The sequence below is a fragment of the Pseudonaja textilis genome, chromosome 2 (assembly GCF_049901715.1).
Source record: "Pseudonaja textilis isolate UNSWEBS1 chromosome 2, rPseTex1.2, whole genome shotgun sequence".
NCBI classification, from domain to species: domain Eukaryota; kingdom Metazoa; phylum Chordata; class Lepidosauria; order Squamata; family Elapidae; genus Pseudonaja; species Pseudonaja textilis.
The window spans coordinates 255,023,701-255,043,027 of record NC_141991.1 but is presented as its reverse complement, the minus strand read 5'-3'; the positions used below and the strand labels follow the sequence as shown (position 1 = coordinate 255,043,027).

Here is a 19,327-nt window from a genome sequence, read left to right as displayed (position 1 = left end):
ACATGGCTATGATGTCCCTCTCTAGTCCTTCTTTTCTCTGGACCGGCCATATCCAATTCCTGCAACAGTTCTTCATAGCTTTTGGTCTCCAGACCCTGAATCATCTTCGTTGCTCTTCTTTGCACCTTTGCCAGAGTCTCTACGGTTTTTTTTTTATAAATTTTTTTTATATTTTAACAACAAGACCACATAAACATACCACAAAAAACATAAAAATATCCTCCTTCTTCATGAATTTACATACAGTGCATCGATTGGTTTACCACTTTTTTTTGTGCATCCATTTCCTAGTCACTAATATAATTAAGTAAACTATAGTTATCTTGTTAAAATATGAATTAACAAAATTATAGGTAAATGTTTTTTTTTAGTGATATTAGGTTATACAATTATTGATTGATAATATGAGCTATTATGCAGAGTCTCTACGTTTTTGTTTTTTATTTTATTTTATTGATATCATGGGGACCAAAGATGGATGCACTATGCCAAGTGTGGTCTTAACTAAGGCATTATAAAGCAGATTCTTAACAGGTAATCAGAGTTGGAAGGGACCTTGTAGGTCATCTAGTCCAACCCCCCACCCAAGCGGGAGACCCTACACCATTTCTGACAAACGGCAGTCCAATCTCTTCTTGTAAGTCTCAAGTGATGAAGCTCCCACAACTTCCGAGGGCAACTTCTGTTCCATGGGTGGATTGTTCTCCCTGTCAGAAAGTTTCTCCTTATTTCCAGGTTGAATCTCTCCTTGGTCAGTTTCCATCCATTGTTCCTTGTCTGGCCTTTGGGTGCTTTGGAGAATAGCTTGACCCCCCTTCCTCCTCTCTGTGGCAGCCCCTCAAATATTGGAAGACTGCTATCCTGTCCCCGCTGGTCCTTCTCTTCACTAGACTAGCCAGGCCCAGTTCCTGCAACTGTTCTTCATATGTTTTAGTCTCCAGTCCCCTCATCCTCCTGGTTGCTCTTCTCTGCACTTTTTCTAGAGTCTCAACATCTTTTTTGTAATGTGGTGAACAAAACTGGATGGTGTGGCCTTACTAAGGCTTTATAGAATGGTATTAGTACCTCACTTAATCTTGATTGTATCCCTGTAAATACAATTTAGGATTACATTAGCTTTTTTGGCTGCTGCATATTTTTGGCTCCTATTTAACTGGTTGTCCACTAAGACTCCAAGATCCCTTTTACAGTTCCTGCTATTGAGCCTGGTTTCTCCCAGTCTATATGTGTCCTTTTGGCTTTTCTTGCCTAAGTGTAGGACTTTACTTTTCTCTACACTGAATTTCATTTTGTTCGATAAAGCCCAGTGTTCTAGCAATATTAACCCTGTTTCATATCTCCCCAGATGGAGAAGAAACTCCATAGCAGGATGCTGGTTTGCTTTGGATATCATGGTTTTAATTGCCCTTCTCTTTTCTCCAGCTTGCAAGACACTCAAATTGCCAGCTGGAAGGGAACGCTGAGCCCTTATTCTCAGCCCAGGGTGTCTTACAAATGAGGTGGCAGGTGGCAGCCAATTGCTTCACGGATTTGGAGATCTGAAATCCGCTGGGTTGCAGGACCCAGTGGGAAAAGACCCCCAGGCCTCCGAGGGCTAAGCTTTCTTGGGGAGGAAAGCATTTTGCAGTCTGCTTCTGAATCCATCTCCCCCTTTAAAAGAATTGTTGTATTTTAAATTTGTCATGGGTGGAGAAAAATGGATGGTTTTTTAAAAATTAGATAAATGGGATTGGTTTTTTAAAAATTAGATAAATGGGATTTTTTTAAAAAAATAAATCTGATTTTTTTTTCATTTAATTGGATATTTTTTTAAATCAAATTTATTTTAATAGATTTTTTTTTACTCCAAAAGCATTTTATCTAACCATAAGTTTTCTCTTTAAGATACATTAATAATTTAGTTTCTTCAGCGTGAAATGGGGGCTTAGTTATGTCGCACGAGGCTGTATATTCTGCAATGTTTACATTTGGGGTAAACTCATTCCATGAATCCAAGCTCTGCAAGCGGAGATAACGTGCCCTGCATTGATGCATCCACACACTTTGAGAGTAACCCTGAAATAAATCAAAAAACAAAGTTTAGGAAAATTCCTTGATCCCATTCCGTTGCAAATCTAGGTACGCTACAAAGGGTGTGATTGTTTGCAGAGACTGTACCACCAGGCTCTTAAGAGTGAGGAGGAAGGGCAAGCAGTAAAAATGAAAGTGAAACCTTCTAAGCAGCTTATAAATATAATATTAAAGAGCCACCTGTCATTTCGGATCCATCACGGCGGCGCCTGCTAGCTGGCATCCACTCACCTGCAGCCTGGCACTTCCTGTTGGAAGTTAACACCCACCCGTCTCCTAGAATAATGAAATTTTTTTTAGCACGTACTAAAAAGGCAGAATATTTCCCCTAAAAAGAGAAGTAGAAACTCACGAGAGGCAGAAACTCAGCGCCCAATCCACCCCACCTTTGTTAATGAGCCATTAAGGCCTGGTCCAGGCTATTCTACATAACGAAGATCTCCCTCCTCAGGCCATTCAATTGCCACCCCTCATTGCATCCCCCAGCAAGTTTCAACCAAACTTAGCACACAGACAACCTACAATGCTAGCTATGACCTCTGATAGCGACCAAATCAGGACAGTGGTGGGATTCAATTTTTTTTTTTTTTACTACCGGTTCTGTGGGTGTGGCAGGGGAAGGATACTGCAAAATCCCATTCCCTCCCCACCCCCCTAACCTGCTTTCCAGCTCCCTTCTCCTGGGCAGGTCAACCAAAGGAGACCCAGCCGATCAGCTGGGACTCAATGGGAGGCAGAGAAGAGGTGGGGAAGGGCCAGTCAGAGGCGGGGATTGGCCGGTTCTCTGAATTACTCAACATTTCCGCTACCGGTTCTCCAGAACCGGTCAGAACCTGCTGAAGACCACTGCTGGCTCTGTATCCCTCTGGTCAAAACCACGTCCTCAGGGCCTTCCCGAGGAGTATTGCAGTGGGGCCAGTCTTGTCTCCACAGGGATGAGATTCCTCAGAGAAGATAATCGCTTGCCAGCTGCATAAACTATCAGAAACGATCATCGAGCTGTGACAGTTAGATGTGATTCACGCCGGGCTACATTCGAACGCTAAGAAGGAATCTAGCCTCTCTTTTTTTAAAACAAAAACCAAATAGGAATTTGGTCAGGAAAGCGATGGGGCTTCATGGATCAGCTGCATAAAGCAGACTCGATGCAATGAATTCATCAAGGCATTCCCAATTCTCTCCCTTTTCCTGTTGACTGAAGATTTAATCCTGGTATCAGGGAGGGAGGGAGGGAGGAAGGAAAGAAGAAAGGAAGGAAAGAGGGAGGGAGGAAGGAGGGAAGGAAAGAAAGGAAGGAAAGGGAAGGAAGGAAGGAAGGAAGGAAGGAAGGAAGGAAGGAAGGAAGGAGGAAGGAAGGAAAGGGAAGGAAGGAAGGAAGGAAGGAAGGAAGGAAGGAAGGAAGGAAGGAAGGAAGGAAGGAAATGTAATCAATTTATATACCACCCATCTTGCTGTGTGGGGGGGTGACTAGGATAATTGTTACTGAGACAGGTTAAAATACAATCAGAGAAATAAATGTGAAAGTCCTTCTCACGAGAAATGTTTAGCTTTTTTAGCATTTTGAGAGGAGCTTCAATTTTGTGTGTGTGTGTTGGTTCTCTCCCATTTTACATTGACTGAAGATTTAGTCCTGGTACAGGGAAGGGAAGGGAAAGGAAGGAGAGGGAGGAAGGAAGGGAATGAGGGAGAGAAGAGAAAAAGGAAGGAAAGGAAGGGTGGGAGGGAGGGTGGAGGGAGGGTGGAGGGAAGGGAAGAAGGAGGGAGGGAATGAGGGAGAGAGGAGAAAAAGGAAGGGTAGGAGGGAGGGAAAAGAGGGAGAGAGGAGGGAATGAGAGAGAGAGAGGAGAAAAAAGGAAAGGAAGAGTGGGAGGGAGAAAGGAAGAAGGGGAGGGAGGGAATGAGGAGAAGAGAAAAGGAAGGAAGGGTGGGAGGGAGAGAGGGAGGAGGGAGGGTGGAGGGAAGGGAAGAAGGGAGGGAGAGAATGAGGGAGAGAGGAGAAAAGGAAGGGTAGGAGGGAGGGAAAAGAGGGAGAGGGAGGGAATGAGAGAGAGAGGAGAAAAAGGAAGGAAAGGAAGAGTGGGAGGGAGAAAGGAAGAAGGGAGGGAGGGAATGAAGGAGAGAAGAGGGAAAGGAAGGAAGGAAGGAAATGTAATTTATATACCACCCATCTTGCTGTTTGGAGCGACTAAGGTAATGGTTACTGAGAAAGGTTAAAATACTATCAGAGAAATGTGAAATTCTATCTAAACAAGAAACGTTTAGCTTTTTTTAAAAAAAAAATTGGGGAGGTCTTCCACTCCATGCGTGTGCTGTGTGTGTGTGGCTTTTCCGCTCTATTTGGCCTATTGACGTTAATCTGGGCTAGGAAACGGCTGCTTTGAACTTGCGCGTCGAATTAGTCGACGTGTGTTACGTGGGTGGTGGCGTCCCATCGCTGCTTCAGGTTTCCTTGTTCTGTTTCCTAGGGCTTTGCCAACCAACGTATTTAATATGGGTTTGTTGCAAAAAGAATGGAGAGAGAGAAAGAGAGAGAGAGAGAGAAGAGAGAGGGAGGAGGGAGAAAGAGAGAGAGAGAGAAGAGAGGGAGGGAGGAGAGGAGGGAAAGAGAGAAGAGAGAGAGAGAGAGAGGAGGAGAGAGGAGGGAGGAAAGAGAGAGAGAGAAGAGAGAGGAGAGAGAGAGGGAGAGAGAAGAGAGAGAGAGAGAGAGAGAGAGGAGAGAGAGAGGAAGAGAGAAAGAGAGAGAAGAGAGAGAGGAGAGGAGAAGAGAGGAGGGAGGGAGGGAGGGAAAGAAGAGAGAGAGAAAGAGAGAGGGAGGGAGAAAGAGAGAGAGAGAGAAAGAGAGAGAGGGAGGGAGGGAGAAAGAGAGAGAGAGAGGGAGAGAACCGAGTCCCCTCTCTTCCAGTTTGAATGTGCCTGGTTTGGCTTTCTCTCCATTTGGTAGACTTTTCTCAAATGTACAAGTTAGTTAGTCCGGGTGGGTAGCAAACGGGCCCTCTCCTTGGCTGCGTGACTAGAGTTGAGAGCCAACTGGTTCTCCGCTGCAGTGGAAGTGGAATCGGTTTGCCACATGGGGGGAAAGAGATTTCGTGCTGAGAAGCATCTAGCCATTGAGGTGCCAGAAGGCCCAATCCTAAGATTCCCACCAACCATTACGGCATGTTCTCTTCCTGTGTGGGAAAAAAAAGCAGGAATTCTTGAATTCCTCCTCGAGCTGCTCTCCTTTAGAGAAAAACGTGCTTTTGTTAGTGGCCCCCACTGTCCTTGGTCGTTCAGCAGAAGACTACCCTGTTTCCCTGAAAATAAGACCCTGTCTTATATATCTATATATATTTTTTGTCACCAAAAAAGGCACCGGGTCTTATTTTCAGGGGATGTCACCCACGGACTAAGCTCACTTGTGCACGTCGCTCCCGGCCTCCTTTTCGCTGTCAGAGGCCTTCCGGAAGTCCTTCTTCTGTGGACGGCAAGCCTTCCCTGAAGGCCTCTGCAGCCGATAAGAGAACTCTGGATCGATCCTGAGCTTTGTTATCAGCTCCAGAGGCCTTCAGGAAAGACTTGCCAGCCTTGCCGGCTACAGAAGACATGGGCCGGTAAGGCAGGTGTCGGGGTGTGCAAGGCCTGGCTACACCTGTCCAAAGGTAAGGAGTAGGGCAGCTCCGCCCCTTCCATCCCCAACCCTAGCTTAATTTTTACCCATCCACTCTGAAGTGGGTGGGCTCTTAATTAGGGCTTATTTTTTTGGTGGGGGGTAGGGCTTAAATTGGAGACACATTTAAAAATCCAAGCTAGGACTTACTTTCAGGGTAGGTTATATTTTGGGGGAAACAAGTTAACCTGCGTTTCTCAGTTAACCCCTGCAAATTTCACATGTTGCCTTTTCCTTCCAATTGTGACCGCCGGTGGCGAAAGAATTAGACCTTGGAATCCTAGGGCTGGAGAAGACCTGAGAGGTCTTCTAGTCCAACCCTGCTCAAGGCAAAAGATCCTATGCCACCCCAGTCAAATGGGTGTCCAGTCTTTATTTTTTTGGAAAACCTCCAGTGATGGAGCATCCACGACTCCAAGAGACGAGCTTTTTCCATTAGTTAATTGTTCCCACTGTCAAGAAATTTCTCCTTACTTCCAGCTTGGATCTCTCCTAGATCAGCACCTACCCATTGCTTCTTGTTCTGCCCTCAGGTGCTCCGGGGTATGTTGATATGTCGATCCCTTCCCTTTTCTGGCAGCCCCTGGATGGATGGATTGGATGGATGCATGGATGGATGGATGGATGGATGGATAGACAGATTTGAATAGATAAGATAGAAAAAAGGAAGGAAGGAAGGAAGGAAGGAAGGAAGGAAGGAAGGAAGGAAGAAAGAAATGGATGGATGGATAAGACAGACAGACAGATGATAGATAGATATGGATATAGGTAGGTAGGTAGGTAGATAGGTAGGTAGAGATAGATAGATAGATAGATAGATAGATAGATAGATAGATAGATAGATAGATAGATAGATAGATAGATATGGAAGGATAAAATAGATATGGATGCATTAGATGGAAGGGAGGGAGGGAAGGAAGGAAGGAAGGAAAGAAAGAAAGAAATGGATGGATAAGATAGATAGATAGATAGATAGATAGATAGATAGATAGATAGATAGATAGATAGATGATAGATATTGATAAGGTAGATATTTAGGTAGATAGGGATAGATGGGTGGATGGATGGATATGGATGGACAGATAGATATGGATGGATGGATATGGATAGGTAGGTAGGTAGGTAGATAGATAGATAGATAGATAGATAGATAGATAGATAGATAGATAAATAGATAGATAGATAGATATGGATAGACAGACAGACAGACATGGTAAGAATAGAGAATGAATAACAGAGTTAGATGGGACCTTGAAGTCTTCTAATCCAACCCCGTGCTCAGGCAGGAGACCTTATACCATTTCAGAGAAATGGCTCGTCTAGTCTTTTGTTGAAGACCTCCAGTGACAGAGCACCCACAACTTCTAGAGGCAAAATAATCCACTGATTAATCGTCCTCACTCTCAGGAAATTTCCCCATAATTCTGGGCTGGTTTTCTCCTTGATAAGCTTCCACCCGTTGCTTCGTACTTTGCCCCCCGGATGCCCCGGTGAATAGGTTGACCCCCTTTTCTCTGGGACAGCCCCTCAAATCCTGAAAGTAAAAAATCTCTACGGCACTTGCCCAAACCTGCAGAATCAAAGCTGACACCTTGGACTCAAACTGGTTCTTTTCATCGGTCCTTGAATCTACATTTCCGTTCTCCAAAAACCCTAATTTTCAGCACCATTTCTTATTTTTATTTGTAAACCAAGCTACGTTAGGAGATTTGATTAAGTAGCTTCCGGGCCTCAGGTGATCACTCAAGATAAGAGGCCGGCTGCTTTGATCTCAGGAAAAAGAAAAGTGATTGTCTGCTCGTGTTGATTTTGATCGCTTGATATTAATCGCTCGCTGGTGAGCAATATCGCCTCAGGGGCCCACCGGGAGAAAATAATTGCCGAAGCGATAAAGGTACAATGGTGAGATTTGTCAGCTCCTCCAAACTCCTAAGGAGGGCTAGGCATCAAAGAAAGCCAATTATTAATCTAATATGGCAGGCAAAGTTTGAACGATAAAGAAAATTAAATAAAGTGATAGAGAATTTCTTCAGTCAGATTTAACGGATGATCAGATTTAACAGATAATCAGATTTAACAGATAATCAGATTTAACAGATAATCAGATTTAACGGATAATCAGAGTTGGAAGGGACCTTGTAGGTCATCTAGTCCTACCCGCCCAAGCGGGAGATCCTACACCATTTCTGACAGATAGGAATCCAATCTCTTCTTGAAAGTCTCAAGTGATCGCGCTCCCACAACTTCCGAAGGCAACTTTTCTTCCATTAGTTCACTGTTCTCCCTGTCAGAAAATTCCTTATTTCCAGGTTGAATCTCTCCTTGATCAGTTTCCATCCATTATTCCTTGTCTGGTCTTCGGGTGCTTTGGAGAATAGCTTGACCCCTTCCTCCTCCTCCTCTCTGGGGCAGCCCCTCAAATATTGGAAGTGTTGTGGTTTGATGGCAGCGGAATCGGACAGTGGAGAAAAACGGGGACCAGTCAGGGAGTCTGGAGAAAACTCAGACGAGGGTCCTGCATCCAATGCAGAGATGGGGCCAGGACCATCTGGGAGTGGGGTGCTGCCTCCGAAGCCTCTGGAGTCTGGCAGCAGCAAGGAAGAGGACCCAAGGGAGCCTGTTTCCTGTGCACGTATGCTCAGAGCTGCTAGAAGGCGAGAGCAGCTGAAACAAAAGGGGCAACTTGGGAGTAAGGCTGGGAGCTGATTGCCCCTTCCATAAAGGATAAAGGACAGGCCAAGATGATGAAACCTTTGCAGGAAGCAAAGTCGTTCATTCGGTTCGGATTCATTCTTGAAGCTCTTTATACTTTAATTGGTCCTCGGGGTCACCTGAGTGGTGCAAATGGGTGTGGAGCTTTCTTGGCTGCAGGACGTTTTCTGCCCAGTGTCCCTTCACCGTTGAAGATGGGCGCAGGCTCTTACACCACTCAGGTGATCCTGAGGACACCGACAAGCCTCCCAGTGGCCTCAAGGACTCTCTAAAAAGGAGGCAAATGACCAGCTGCCTTCAAGGAGTGTAAATCCTTCCCTTCCCCCACCATCCGGTCAGAGCTGAAGAAGCCTCTTGGATGAGAAGCGAAATGTCTTCAAAGAAAAAAAAAACAGAAAGTCCAGTTGCCTCCAGAAAAAGCACCTTTGGGACAACCCTGACCTGCATGAAGAAGAATCTCCAAAGACTTTTAGCCAGGAACTTTGAGATGAATCCCCTTCGAACGGTGTCGAAGTACGAATGGATTTCCAGAAAAATGGCAGGGGCGGGGGGGCGCATGTCATACTCGCAGGCGTGAGAGGCGGGTCATGCTCTCAGGCACGGGGGTCACGTATGCAGGCGTGGGGGCCTCATATGCCTGAGGGTGGGGGAAAATCTGCAGGGGGCGTGCGTGCATTGCATTTTAGGGATACGCACACGCACGCTTTGGGCGCTTTGTGCCAAAAAGATTAACCATTACTGGTCTACATCTTTTCCCCGAGGGCCGGCTTATTGCATTCCATTGCTCTCCTCTCCTCTCTATGCATACACACATTTGGGGATGGGCCCCATCTGTTCCTCCCCCTCACTCAGCTCAGGCCCCGAAGACAACCCGCCTCTCCACCTGGGGAGGACGGAAGGTCCCGACTCTGCCTCTGTTTCCTCATCAGAGCCTTCCTCATCTAACTCTCCTGCTAGCTCTGCTGGCAGCCGACAGGCCACAACATGGAGCCTTACCGGTTGTTGGAGGGCCGTTGGCTGTGTAAGAAATAAGGAAATTCAAAAATAAAACGGTATATAAGATGCTTAAATGTCTGGAAAAAACGTTATCTCCCTGTATCTACTCAGTTTTGTTTTTATACTTTTGACATGCTCCGTTGTTATGCCCTTTTTACATTTTTTTTATGTGTAATGATGCCTATTATTATTATTATCATTATTATTATTAAATCTTTAGTGAGGTTCACAGCCTTTGGGGCTGGTTGGCAGCTCAACAGCTCGAGTCCTAACCAAGGACCCAGGAACTGTTCAGATAGCATCGGAGGATATAAGCTGTTCCAAGTAGGGTGGCTTTTTTTTTGTAGAATCAGGGTATTCAAGTCTGATAAATTCAGGATTTCCAAATAGCGAGGCATATAGGTATTTAGGTATTGCTTTATACTAAAGGGTACCTAAAGAGTGTGTGTGTGTGTGTGTGTGTGTGTGTGTGTGTATGTGTATGTATATGGGAGGGAATGCGTCTCGCGGAGGGGACGTTGGGTGTACAGGTGAAACCCTATATAAAGTATGTTTTGGAATTCCAAGGGGCGGCTTTTGATTTTGAGCTTGCTTGTTGAGGTTCTGAAAGGCCAACCGGCGCTTTGCAAGCTGCCTTTTTTATGTTTTAATCGATTCTCTTTGCTTTCAACGATCCGAGTTTCTTTTCGTTGGCTTTGAGCCATTTCCAACAGCTGGGACACGGGCGGAGAGAAATAGAGGACTCCGTAGAGGCCTGGCTTTGCCTTGACCACCCGGGTCATAATGGACCAGCAACTTGAGAAGAGAAGTCTCTTTCCGGGAATTCTAATAGTACACAGAGTTTTTGTTCTCCTGGAGGGTGACCAGCTCAATATCGAGCGAGTCCATCCTGTTCCAGCTTCTCCTTTTCATTCATCTGGTAATCTTTGGTTTCCCTGGCTGAGAAGCCCATGTTCCTTCCCGGATTATATCACGGTGACCCAACGGTGCAGAAAGTTCTCACACAGAGAAATCTTCTTTTGGGAGAGGCTGTGGAGATTCTCAGTCATCCCAGGTGAGGGTTGTCCCAAAGGTGCCTTTTTTTTTTTTTTTTTCAAGAGGCAACTGGACTTTCTGGGTTTGTTTTTTTCTTTCTTTTTGAAGACGTTTCGCTTTTCGTTCAAGAAGCTTCTTCAGATCTGACCGGATGAAGGGGACTGGAAGGATTTATGTTCCTTGCAGACTGCCGGTCATTTGCATCCCTTTTAGAGGGTCGCTGTGGCCACTTGGAGGTTTATCAGTATCTTCAGGGTCACCTGAGCGGTGCTCCTGGTTCCTGCAGGCTGCAATTTTTCCTCCTCTGTTTTGAGAGAGAGAAAAAAAAAATCAGGGTTACGTTAGATGTCCAGCCTTTTCCCCTCTGTCCTTCTCAACTATTTGGATGGTCCACAAATGTCTGCCTGCCTGCCTGCCTGCCTGCCTCTCTCTCTCTCTCTCTCTCTCTTTCTCTCTCTCTCACACACACACACAGACACACAAATATAAAGTGAAATACCACTCAAACATCATTACAAAATCTCCAGAACCGTAAAGCCTACAAACTCAAAATTTGGCCCGTATGTTCCTTTTGGCTTCTAGGGGCTCCCTAAGAAAGGATTTTTCAAAATGACCATCAGAGCATTAGTATTTCCTAGATGATGAGTAGTAGTAGTAGTAGTAGTAGTAGTAGTAGTAGTAGTAGTATGCTCTGGTGCTAAGGAGTTCTATTGCCCCTCCCCACCTGAAAAGAAACCTCTTCCAAATGCAAAACACAAACAGAAAAGCGGAGTTTCAGTTTCAGTTTCACAGCACCAAGCAGGTTTAGTACAGAACAGTTGAGCTAAGCCACGCCCAGGCTCCTTGCTGTCTCCTTCTTGCTCACACAGCAATACTGTTTCAGTTTCCAGTCAGCCCTCAACTCTCTCACACACTGTCAGGACCCTGGCCAGAGGAATACCGATGGATGCTGGTAGGCAGAGGCACAAATTTTCCCCCCTTATTTTCCTCCCCCAAAACTAAACCCGATCACATAATTTTGTAGCAAAGCACGGGTATCTAGCTTTATTCTATTCTATTCTATTCTATTCTATTCTATTCTTCTATTCTATTCTATTCTATTCTTTCCTTATTCTATTCTATATTCTCTTCTATATTCTCTTCTGTTCTATTCTATTCTATTCCTTATTCTATTCTATTCCTTATTCTATTCTATTCTATCTTCTATTCTATTCTCTACTCTATTCTATTCTATTCTATTCTTTCCTTATTCTATTCTATTCTATTCTATTCCTTCCCTTCCTTCCCTTCCCTTCCCTTCCTTCCCTTCCTTCCCTTCCTTCCATTCCATTCCATTCCATTCCATTCTATTCTATTCTTTCTTATTCTATTCTGTATTCTGTTCTATTCTATTCTATTCTATTCTATTCTATTCTATTCTATTCTATTCTATTCCATTCCATTCCATTCCATTCCATTCCATTCCATTCTATTCTTTCCTTATTCTGTTCCGTTCCATTCCATTCTATGTTGCTTCTCCTTGAATTTGTTTCTATACATTGCTTCTTGTCCAGCCTTCAGCTGCTTTAGAAAACAGCTGGACCCCGTCTTCTTTGTGGCAACCCCTCAGATATTGGAAGACTGCTGGCATCTCACCCCTAGTCCTTCCTCCTTCCAGACTAGACATACCAGTTCCTGCAACCGTTCTTGATATGTTTTCACTTCCACCCCCTCAATCATCTTAGTTGCTCTTCTCTGCACTCTTTCCAGGGTCTCAACATCTTTCCCACATTGTGGCAAAACCACAGCCGGATGCAATATTCCAGCTGTGATCTCATCAAGGAATTATAAAGCGGCCCTACTGCTTCCCGTACCACCTATTAAGAACAACCCCACCCAACGAAGGGATATATATCCTTCTATTCATACATCTCCCCAAAGTCAGGAGAGACTAAGGCATAAGCCCCAGACGGATGCAAGCATACCTGTTCATAGGTAAAGCATCTCACGTTACTGTAGGTAAGGGAGCTCCGGTTGACTTCCTGCACCTGTTTTCATTCGGAAGTCAAAAGGGAGGGAGGAAGAAACAATAAAATGAGGAGGAATACATCACCTGTAAATCGAGAGGAGGGGGCAGCGTGGGAATGCCAGATGCCAAGAGAAAAAAAACCCAGATCTATCGTTGTGCCGATAAGATAGCAAACAGTGGCCTTATATTTCTTTACGTCAACTTGATTTAATCTATGCCGCTCACCTAAGAACGGATTTTTTTTCCCCCCACGCTTCGTTTTAGCTTTCCGTTACAATATTTGTTTACTGCCTCGGTGAGAATTTCCTGGCAGGAAAAGAGGAAAGGTCGACCACTTTTTTTGAAGTTGCAATTCGCCTGTTCCTCGCTCCTCTTTCTCTTTTTAAAAAAGACTTCTTGAACGGACAAATACTCAAACGATACCTAAAGGAGAGAATGCCTGCATCTCAGGGTTGAGCTGTGGGGTCCTGGGCGCTCTCTGTTCTTGTTTGCTTTTTTTTTACGGGTGTTTTATTACCACGCTAGGTAACATCATCAGTGATTCAAGGGGTTTGCTGTCGGATGATAACACAAGTGGCCTGCCCTGTCCGCGTTGGTGGCAGTTTTGTTTTCTTCTTGGTGATTCCTTGAGGTGGTTTTACCCTTAACTTGTTTGTTTGAGTTGATAGTTATTTTTTTCAGAGAAGAGAAGTTGATAGTTATTTTTTTTCAGAGAAGAAAAGAGCATATTATTTTTTTCAGAGAAGAGAAGTTGATAGTTATTTTTTTCAGAGAAGAAAAGAGCATATTATTTTTTTCAGAGAAGAGAAGTTGATAGTTATTTTTTTTCAGAGAAGAAAAGAGCATATTATTTTTTTCAGAGAAGAGAAGTTGATAGTTATTTTTTTTTTCAGAGAAGAGAAGGGCATAGAATAGCATAGAACAGAATATAGAAGAGAGGACAGAAGAGAAAAGAGAGAATAGAATAGAATTAGAATAGAATAAAATATGAATCAGGAATAGACTAGAATTTGAATCAGGAAGGGAAGGGAAGAGAAGACAAGGGAAGAGCGAATAGTACGGAGCAGACCAGTTGGAAGGGACCTTGGAGGTCATCTCATCTAACCCCCTGCTTAGACAGGAAACCCTATAGGTCTCTGGCCCGAGCAAGGGGTTGGACTAGAAGACCTCCAAGGTCCCTCACAACTCTGTTCTTCTGTTAACTAATCAGTGAAACAACTCGCCACCTGAAATTGTGGGTGCTCCACCACTGGAGGTTTTCAAGAAGAGACTGGACATTTGTCTGGAATTCTTTAAGGCCTCTTGCTTGGGCAGCGGGCTGGAGCATCAGATCTGTGTGTCTGATGGCGACTTGAAGTTCTCTTAAGCATCTGAAAAAAAAAAAAGACAAAATTCCTCCTTATTTCCAGGTTGAATCTCTCCTTGTTCAGTTTCCATCCATTTATTCCTTGTCCGGCCTTCGGGGGGGCTTTGGAAAGTAGCTTTCCCCTTTCTTCCTCCTCTCTGTGACAGCACCCAATCGAGAGCGAATAAATATTTAAGAAGAGTTGACGTCAAAACGTTTTAGCGCTGGCCCACGAAGACATTCGTGTTTCGAGCATTAGAGAACTCGGCCTTTTGCACAGGCTGTTCTCAGTTGGCTCACCTGAACCTGCACATCTGTTGGTTCTCAGCGAGGTGGTTTTTAAACAATGCAGCTCATTACAGTAAAGTGATCGGTTTTTATTTCCAGCTGATGTTTTCTGATTTTGAGAGACGCCAAAAAAAAGCTACGATGCGTACGCAGCTCTCTCTCCTCAGCAGGAATAGGTTTAGGTGATTTGGGCCAATCACTAGGAGACTCTGAGTTCTAGTCCTGCCTTGGGCATGAAAGCTGGCTGGATGACTTCGGGCCAATCACCAACTCGCACTTGAGTTCTAGACCCGCCTTTGGCTTGGAACCCAGCTGGATGACTTTGGACCAGCAGTTCTCTGTCAGTCCAACCCACCTCACAGGGTTGTTGTGTGGAAAATAGCAGAAGGGAGACAGGTTGGATATATTCACCACCTTCAGTTTTTTTAATATAAATAATAAAGTTAGATATAAAGAGCAATAGCACTTGGACTTATATACTGCTTCGCGGTGCTTTTACAGCCCTCTCTAAGTTGTTTTACAGAGTCAGCCTTTTGCCCCCAACAATCCGTGTCCTCATTTGACCCATCTCGGAAGGATGGAAGGTTGAGTCAACCTTTAGAAGGAAGGAAGGAAGGAAGGAAGGAAGGAAGGAAGGAAGGAAGGAAGGAAGGAAGGAATAGCTATCACCCTTAGACTTATATCCCGCTTCAAAGTGCTTGACAGCCCCTCTCTAAGTGGTTTACAGAGTCAGCCTCTTGCCCCCAACAATCTGGGTCCTCATTTGACCCATCTCGGAAGGATGGAAGGTTGAGTCAACCTTTAGAAGGAAGGAAGGAAGGAAGGAAGGAAGGAATAGCTATCACCCTTAGACTTATATCCCGCTTCAAAGTGCTTGACAGCCCCTCTCTAAGTGGTTTACAGAGTCAGCCTCTTGCCCCCAACAATCTGGGTCCTCATTTGACCCATCTCGGAAGGATGGAAGGTTGAGTTAACCTTTAGAAGGAAGGAAGGAAGGAAGGAAGGAAGGAAGGAAGGAAGGAATAGCTACCGCCCTTAGACTTATATCCCGCTTCACAGTGTTTGACAGCCCCTCTCTAAGTGGTTTACAGAGTCAGCCTCTTGCCCCCAACAGTCTGGGTCCTCATTTTACCGACCTCGGAAGGACGGAAGGCTGAGTCCACCTTGAGCCAGTCGGTCAGGATCGAACTGTTGGCAGTGGGCAGAGTTAGCCTGCAATACTGCATTCTAACCACTGGGAGAGAGGGAAGGAGGAAGGGAAAGAGGAAGGAAGGAAACATGAAAGGGGAGGAGGAAGGAAGGAAGATAAGGAAGGAATAGCAATAGGACTTAGAGTTCTATACCGCTTCGCAGTGCTTTTACAGCTCTCTCTAAGCAGTTTGCAGAGTCAACCTATTGCCCCCAACAATCTGGGTCCTCATTTTACCCACCTCAGAAGGACGGAAGGCTGAGTCAACCTTGAGCCTGGTGAGATTCGAACTGCCAAATTGCAGGCAGTTGGCAGTCAGCAGAAGTAGCCTGCAGTACTGCACTCTAACCACTGCGCCACCGTGGCTCATCAATACACCAACAATTTTATATCTATGTATGTATGTATTCCTGATGGGTTTTGTGGTTTATTTTTCTGCCCTCCAACAGGATCCAGCAGCTGCCTCCATCTCGGACAGAGACTGTGATCCCAGAGAGGGCGAGACCGTAGCCATGAATTACAAACCGTCTCCCCTACAAGTGAAACTAGGTAAGTCCTGGCCAAAGAACCGGCCGAGAGGTTTGCAATGTTTCCTTTAGCTCTTTGGGTTAATATTCTCTGTACGCATAGACACCTCTCCCTGAGCCATTCCGTCCATTCCGGACATATCGACCGACAAGCAGCCTACGAACCCCTTGAGAATGCAGATCAACCCCACAACCAGCAGCACCGACCCCCAACCAAACTATGAACCACCACCCCCTCCCTCAACCAGCATTTCAACTCCCAGGTACCCTCACCTGACGCGACCTCCTCATCACAAGACCCTCACCTGCAGGCTGGATTTGATTTAAATCAACTGGGATTTAAATCACGATTTTAAATCCTGATTGAAATCACCAGGGAAAAGGCTTGATTGCAATCATAATTTCTGAAGAGCAACTGTCATCTCTGTGACCTGCTGTTCACTCGCCAACCATCCCAATTATTGCAGAATATACGGCTTCATGCTACGTAACCGGTGTGGGCTGCTACGGGTTTTGCGGGGGTTTGGGCGATCCTCTAGCTAAGATTCTGGTCAGTTTGGCGATCTGGGAAATCCCACTCCTGGCTGGCCCCGCCCACCCCGCCCCTCCCAGGTGTCCACGCGGCCCGTTTGGTTCTCCGGCAGCCTGTGTCAGCTCTTGAGATTCAGCTGCCAAGTATGAAAAGGCGGGGTGGAAGAGTTGGAAAGTTCAAGGTTATTCCGTATGTCGCATTAAGAAATTCCAGTTGCAGTTAATTGGTTCTCGTGATTAATGAAGTGGAGAAGGGGGAAGAGAGAAGGTGGATTTTGTGTAACGTGCGAAAATGGCTTTCACTTTTGGAAATGCCTTAGAATGACCAGAGCTGTTCCTAATAAATCAGTTGGAGATTATATTGTCTCGGAGTGACTGATTACCGTGGATAATTTCTGGATGCCTAACAACCTGTGGAGAAGGAAGAGTAAGTGGGCAGTGGGGAAGAAAGGGGACCAGTCAGGGAGTCTGGAGAGGACTCGAGCGAGGGTCCTGCATCCAGTGCAGAGATGGGGCCAGGACCATCTGGGAGAGGGGTGCTGCCACCGGAGCCTCCGAAATCTGGCAGCAGCGAGGAAGAGGAACAAGGGGAGCCTGTTCCCAGTGCACATGTGCACAGAGCTGTTAGAAGGCGAGAGCAGCTGAAACAAAAGGGGCAACTCGGGAGTAAGGCTGGGAGCTGATTGCCCCCCTCCCATAAGGGATAAAGGACAGGCAAAGGTGACGAAACCTTTGCAGGAAGCAAAGTCGTTCATTCAATTCAGATTCATTCTTGAAGCTCTTTGTCCTTTGGTTGGGTTTTTTCCTAGTTCACTGGACACTTCTGTTCTTGGCAGCACTTCACAGGAAAGAAAAGTGGGTGCTGATCTCGAAGTACTGTTTGAGATTCGTTTCCGGCTGGGAATGAAAATAATTCCCAGCATTGCAACAAAACAAGACTTGTTTTTAAGATAGCCTTGTGCATAATTACGGTCTCAGATGCCTTGGTCAGAACAAGAGCCTCTGGAGCTTGGGAAGCTGTTTTCACCTTCCGGGAGACTCGAGAAAATCCTCCAGAGCCCAGGGAGGGTGAAAACGGCCCCACCGCCATGGTGCAGGAGGCTGACTAGGCCACGCCCACCCAGCAACCGGGCAGAGAACTGGTTGCTAAAAATTTTGAAGCCCACCCCTGTACATAACTACGCCCCATTCATGCTGAATAAACTAAATTATTTATGTATCTTAAATAGAAAACTCTCTTTAGTTAGATGTTTACTCCAAAAGCATTTTATTAAAATAAATTTGATAAAAATTTTAAAAAATCCCAATTTATTTATTTTTTAAATCTGATTTAAAAAAAAACATTGATTTTTATCCACCCTGAACACCTGACATGACCTTCCCCATCACAAGAACTACTGACACCAACATCCCCTGAAGAGGCTACCTAGCCTGGTAACGAAAAGTTCTTTTGGAGAATGTCATCCATGTTAGGGAGGAACCTGGGCCAGTCCTGGAGGCTGAGGAAGGCTCTGCATCAGAGGCGGAGATGGGGCCAGGGCAGGCTGGCAGTCATCAGCTGCCTTCGGGCTCAGCAGTGAGGAGGAGGAGCAGCTGGAGCCGGTTCCCAGCCTGCGCATGCGCAGAGCTGTCAAAAGAAAAGAACAGTTAGGAACTAAAGGTTGATGTTGGAGTAAAGCTACAGGTGGATGGTGAATGGCCCCTCCCATAGGGATTAAAAGAGAAGCAAAAGGGGAGGGGCTTTTGCAGGAAACAATTTGTTCGTTCGTTGCAGCAGTGTGAAGCTCTGTCTGTGCATCTCAGAGACTCGTGCCGAGTCCTTCCTTGTCAGCACTGAGTTTGGAAGTAGTTATTTGGCAGCTCTCCAGGCTAGATCAGGGCTGGGCTCCGAATTACACCCATGAAAGACTGTTTGCCAGGCCTTTGGCTGAAGGTGAATGCAAGAAATTCACCTTCGTTGAATCAAAGGGGTTTTGCCCGGACAAAGAGCCTGCTTAGGGCTTTGGGGGGAAGCCTAAGACGGAACAATGTTCTTGGTTTATGACCGAACTATGAGTATTTTCTTTCAAATGGGTAATTTTTTTTTGCATTCAAGCCACGTTCCTTCAGAAAGCCATTCATTCTGCTCCTTTTTACACACTCACTTCGAACACCGCACCTCCGCTGCAGTCAACTTAACTTCTTATATTTTTTACATTTGCGTTTTACATTTCCATTTCCATATATCAAAAGGGCAGAAGCTCTTATGCATAGCTATTTGCGCTTCCATCAACAAGCATTAATTCCTTGTAATAAATCTCATGTAACACCCATTACCTCTCTTACCATCCTTTGGGCCTCTTCACGTTTCTCCACCTGTTTACCAAGGTGCACGAAATCATCCCTTTGGCTGTAATGTTTTGTCACTTATGTCAAATGCGCATCCTTTCTCTTCGTTTACCCTGTCGAACACGCAGCCTTGGTCTCCGATATATTCATTTTTAAGTCCAGGCCTCTCATTTGCATTACGGCCAAATACAGCTGCCAAAAAGGCCAACACAATCCTGGGCTGCATCAACAGAGGGATGAAGTGTTAATACCACTTTATAAGGCTTTGGTAGGGCCACACTTGGAATAATGGATCCAGTTTGGGTTGCTACGATTGTAAAAAAAAAATAAATGTTGAGATTCTGGAAAGAGCGCAGAGAAGAGCAACGAAGAGGATTAGGGGACTGGAGGCTAAAATATGTAAAGAACGGCTGCTGGAATTGGGTATGTCTATTTGATGAAAAGAAGGATTAAGGGGGAATGTGATAGCAGTCTTCCAATATTTGAGGGGCTGCCCCAAAGAAGAGGGGCTCAAATTATTCTCCAAAGCCCCAGAAGAGGCAGGATAAGAAGCAACGAATGGGTGGAAACTCATCAAGGAGAGAAGCAACTTAGAACTAAGGAAGAATTTCCTGACAGTGAGAGGAATTAAACCAGTGGAACAATTTGCCTC

General features: G+C 45.3%; 1 protein-coding gene across 2 annotated transcripts in view; it reads left to right on the top strand.

Annotated features, from left to right (window-relative positions):
- Nucleotides 1-19,327, top strand: part of FAM219A (family with sequence similarity 219 member A) — a 52,427-nt gene that overhangs the window by 7,650 nt on the left and 25,450 nt on the right. For both annotated transcript variants that reach the window (XM_087927598.1, XM_087927597.1), the window contains exon 2: nt 15,739-15,838. In XM_087927598.1, the coding sequence (XP_087783724.1) occupies nt 15,739-15,838 (100 nt within the window). The remainder of the gene's footprint in view (nt 1-15,738; nt 15,839-19,327) is intronic.